This window comes from Nanorana parkeri, unplaced genomic scaffold (assembly GCF_000935625.1).
Source record: "Nanorana parkeri isolate BGI_ZX_2015 unplaced genomic scaffold, ASM93562v1 scaffold34, whole genome shotgun sequence".
NCBI lineage: Eukaryota > Metazoa > Chordata > Amphibia > Anura > Dicroglossidae > Nanorana > Nanorana parkeri.
In genome coordinates, this window is record NW_017306302.1 from 484265 (window position 1) to 489386 (window position 5122).

Sequence of the window (5122 nt, forward strand, 5' to 3'; positions counted from 1 at the left end):
CTCTGGCGTTTAGTAGGTAGCTGCAAGGCTTGTTCTACGCATTACGTTAAATGTACGTTATCATGCATTTATCATGCCCTCACGCAGCACACCTAGCAAGCGGTACCATGCAAAAGATGTGTTGCATTGCCGCTCATTTCAATGACACCCCAAAGCACCTCCCGGCGGTACCACAATACTACTTTTTTTTTTTTTTACTGCACGATATTGCGGCACCTTGCATTGCGCTCCAATGCACAGCTCCCAGGAGCTGCGTTGGGTTGCCATTCTAATTCATAAGTTGTATGTGCAATGCTTGTATACAGTAATGTAGGTCCAGATACAATATCATCCTTCTATTTCTGAATGGCTGGGGCTATTTTTCCCCTTACTAGCTGGCCTCAAAGGAGAACTATGGGGGTTAAGGCTTTTCCCCATAGTTCTCCTTAGGGTAACGGGAGGACACAAACTAGCGTCCTCCCGTCACCCTAGGCTCAGTATACCGCGAGCTGTAGCTCGCGGTATACTGAGACGCCGCAGCTGAAGCGGATCCCGACAATTGTGCCGGGATCCACCCAGCTGCGTGACTGACAGCTGGCTCTGCCTATCCGCCCCCTCCCCCGTCCGTTCAGCCAGTCAGCGCTGGGGGATCGGAGCGGGGAGGGGGGAATCCAGCCCCTCCCCTTTCACGGCAGAGAGCCGTGACAGGATCGAGAGGTGAGCGAACGCCGGTATGTGTTCGCTCACCTCCCGATCTACTGAGCCGACCTGTGACAGTCTCATTGCACTCACCTCATAGTTCTCCTTTAATGAGAGAAACTTGTGTCCAACGTTTTTTGTCCTGCCTTCCAAAAATGCTGCAAATCATTGCCCTGGAACAGGCAAGCAAATAAGGATTTCCTACACTTCTGATTATGCTTGTTCTGCTTCATTAGCTGAAAAACACTGAAGCCAGTCAGCATGACAGCCGGTCAGTTAGTATTTTCATAACTGGACAAAATAAAGCCCTGTGAAAGGTTACACATTCTATGTGGCCCAATGTCTCTTTTTGCTGCAAATATCTTGTCTGTGCCATGTACATTTCTGACTTTTGCCTTCCTTTTGTGTGAACATTTCAGAACTAACAAATATGTGTATTTTCCTTTTGAAGGAATTAAAATAAAAAGAACTTGCATATTACAAATAGTGAGATTTAATTATTACATTCAAAAAATGTAAATACACACTCGTCTCCATTGCTTCTTACAGGAAAACAGATTTTGGAAGAGTTAGAAGTGAAGGCTGAGGTTATAAACTTCCAAAGTGTGGAGATTTGGGTTTCTTTATTAAACTTCTAGTTAACTATAAGGTTGAATTTTAAACTTTGAGGAACACTTGGTAACAATCGTCGCGTTCTGGCAGCGGTAGAGGCACACTTCAGGTTTTCATTCCGGACCTCCGCGCTGAAATGAAAGATAAGATATTTACTTAACAGTTCCGGGAAGGAAACACAAAATAAACAAACACACAAACCACCCTAGCTGGGTGCCAGAGAGTCACATAAAATGTTTCATCGGATTTCTGGCTGACAATATCAGGTCTATGCGCTCAGTTCCCAGCTGACCACTCTTGGTGGAATTCGTGAGTGTTGTAAAGTTGTCACCTCTCCAAGCTCACTCCTGTGATGGACTACAATCTCATGTTTAGTTTACTAATTTGTATTGAGATTGTAGTCCATCACGGGAGTGAGCTTGGAGAGGTGGCTACTTTACAACACACACAGGGACCATGGGGAACAAAAGTAGTCACCCTCCAGAAGGAAGGACAGTGTCAGCAGCAATTCAGAGATGATTTGAGGATCTAGAGCCGAATGATAAACAAATAAGAGACATTGTTGTTGATAGTTAAAAGGAGAATTATGAGGAGAGTGATTTTCACGCGGCGTGTGCGCGGTGGGCGTGGCGTCCGTATCGTAACTCGTGTATGGAGCCGCGAACAGGCGGGCGTGAGCGGGAAATTTATATTTTAGCCGACAAATCGACGATGGAAAACGTTTTCCATCGTTGATTTTAATCGACTTAATTGAATAATTGTTGCAGCTCTACAGAACACCAATGTATAATACACCAGCACACTGCAGAACATTAGCAGCTATAGAGGAACAACAAATCCCAGCAATAATGCATTATACAGGCTGTTTAATGTATTATTGCTGGGATTTGTTGTTCCTCTATAGCTGCTAATGTTCTGCAGTGTGCCGCTTTAAAAAAAAAACAGGAAACAATAAAAAGCTCCCGGCCGATCTCGACTTACTTTGAATGACGGTGGGCCCTTGGTTGTCGCCGGGCAGCGGCGAGTCGGGAAGTTTACCGGGAGGAGAGAGCCAGACGCATGTCCTGAGCGTGTGCGGTGGGCGTAGCGTAAGCGGCGTCGCGTGAGCGGGTTTACCGGCGTGTGCAGCGGGCGTGGCGTGATCGTCTTAAGCCCTGTTCACATTGAGCGATGTATCGCGTGGTATTTCCCGCGATATCGCGGCAAATTACCGAGCGATATCGCGCACCAATGCATTTCAATGGGGCAAAGGGTCCAGCTGTCGCGGGTCGTGTGTCGCTACAGCAGGACCCTTTTTGGAGCGGATTTAGCCGCGATTCAAGCTTGCTCAATGCAAGCTTGAACGCGATATCGCGCTGCAAATCTCGCGATATCGCGCGATTTGCATATCGTGCAGTGGGAACGGGGCCTTAACCGACATGGGCGTGGCGTGAGCGGGAAATTTGAATTTTAGCCAATGAATTGACGATGGAAAACGCTGACAATGTTTTCCATCGTCGATTTTAATCGACTTAATCGAACAATTGTTGCAGCTCTAGTCCTGACCACTGCAGACTGGGAACATCCCACAAGAGCTACAGTTTTGGAGATGCTCTGACCCAGTTGTCGAGTCACCACAATTTTGGCCTTTTTCAAAGTTGCTCAAATCCTCGTGCTTGCCCATTTTTTCTACTTCGAACACAACAACTTCAGGGACAAAGTGTTCACTTGCTACCTAATATATCCCACCCACTTGCAGGTGCCATTGTAACGAGATGGTCAATTTTATTCACTTCACCTCTCAGTGGTCATAATGTTATGACTGATCGGTGTCCACATTTAAGCAGAACTTCACAGTTTAATACATAACTAAGATACACATATGTAAACAAAGCTAAAAGATTTGTATCTTTGTTCAGTCAGTCTTGCCATCCAGGCATCCCTGCCAGATCATGGACCACCCTGCAGACTACATTGCAGTTAAGCAATACAGCCTGGTCCAGGACCCACAAAGCCTATGGAACATGAAGGAACAGCAGCACATTACTGAGGTCATGTATGTGCTGCCCACTTCTGTATGCATGTTCACTGTATTACAACACTGTGCAACACAACAAGGTTCTCACATGTTCAGTGTGTGTCCTTTTCTAAACACTGCTGTGCAGAGGACTACATAAGGATGATATACAGAGTCAGGTAAATACACTAGATACCGTATATACTCGAGTATAAGCCGAGATTTTCAGCCCATTTTTGTGGGTGAAAGGTGTTTTATATCTGCCTCCACTTCCCTTTTAAATATAGTGATCAGGTCCTGTTAAAGTATTCAACATATTCTGCATGATGACAATTGGAGTTGTTTGGGGAGTTGGTATTTTTCTATGCAACAGGTGAGTGGGAAGTTTTGAGTTTGAACAGTTAGATACGCGGTCCATATTCAGGTAAAGATAGGTGTTGTAAATTAAACTATTCTACCCAGTACAAAGGAAACAGAACACAGAGCAATGCCAAGTATAGTGTGGTCTCGTGTATTAATGCTTTTGTGTTTTTTGGCATGTCTACTGCATTCTTTGTATACTCTGGAAAGCTGTTTCTGTGAAATCTTTAATAAATCTTTAATAAAAACTATTCCCGTAAAAAAAGTCTAGTGTGGGACCTTTGTCAACAAACCCACAACGGTTGTGTCTGATGCAATTCTTAGACAAGTTGGCACAGTAACAGATTTATCATAATGCCACCTTTCATAATAAATATTGCATCACTTTGTGCCCATTTTGTTGTCGCATTAGGTCACAGATTTGCCAACTTGTCACAACTTGCCTAAAAAAAATAGCTCTCAAAAAGCATTTAAGAATACATTTTCACATAATAGCATCAGTTTAAAAGGTGACGCACATCACTACCCAAAGAGAACTATGGGGTAAGTGTTTTTCCCCATAGTTCTCTTAAGGGTAACGGGAGGACATAGACTAGCGTCCTCCCGTCACCCTAAGCTCAGTATATCGCGAGCTACAGCTAGCGGTATACTGAGACCGCCGCAGCCGAATGCCGTCGAGATCCACCCAGCAGCGTGAGTTACAGCTGGCTCTGCCCATCTAGAGGCAGAGCCAGCTGTACCCGCCCCCTCCCCCATCTGTTCCTCCAGTCAGCGCTGGAGGATCGGAGAGGGCAGGGGGGAATCCCTGCAGTGAGTGACGATCAGGGCTCTCTGCAGGGAGATGATCTAGAAGTGAGCGAGCGACGGTATGTGCTTACTCACTTCCCGATCTATTGAGCCGATGTGTGACAGTTTCATTGTCACACGTCGGCTCAAACTATGAGGTTGAGTGATTTTCACTCACCTCATAGTTCTCCTTTAAAGAAGAACTCCAGCAACATAAAAAATCGTAACCCTTGCAGTGCTAGGGTAGCCCTACTGCAAGGTTGGGTGCTCGTATTTTCTAGGGGACTCAGCATCCTCGCATGTAATGTAGCTCAATGGACCTGCATAAGACGGCATGATGCTAGCGGTCCTTAGACTGCTGGAGTCCAGGGGAGAAGAGGCTGTGGGGACCGGTCTAGAAGCTCAAACTAGGCCAGCAGGACTGAGGACTAGCTAAGGGCTTGTTCACACCACGCGCGGAGCAGATGCAGAGCAGTTACAGAACGGATCAAAACTGCATCCAGTGTATTCCAATGGTATTTTCGGCTCTAGTTCACACCAGAGCGTTCAGTTCCAGAGCATGTAGAAAAACTGCAGCATGCCCTATTTTTTCTGCTCTGGAACACACCGACACGCATGCAAACGCATAAAAAATGCATGCAAACACCCTGGAACGCACTGAAAGCCCATTTTAGGCTAACCCCCCCCCCC

At 46.0% G+C, this 5122-nt stretch overlaps 1 protein-coding gene across 1 annotated transcript in view; it reads right to left on the reverse strand.

Moving 5' to 3' along the window:
- Positions 1 to 1284: 1284 nt before the first annotated feature.
- The window catches only part of MRPS36 (mitochondrial ribosomal protein S36), an 11645-nt gene continuing 7807 nt past the window's right edge, over positions 1285 to 5122 (reverse strand). The window contains exon 4 of the mRNA XM_018569232.1: positions 1285 to 1421. Within this exon, the coding sequence (XP_018424734.1) occupies positions 1404 to 1421 (18 nt within the window). The 3' untranslated portion in view covers positions 1285 to 1403. The remainder of the gene's footprint in view (positions 1422 to 5122) is intronic.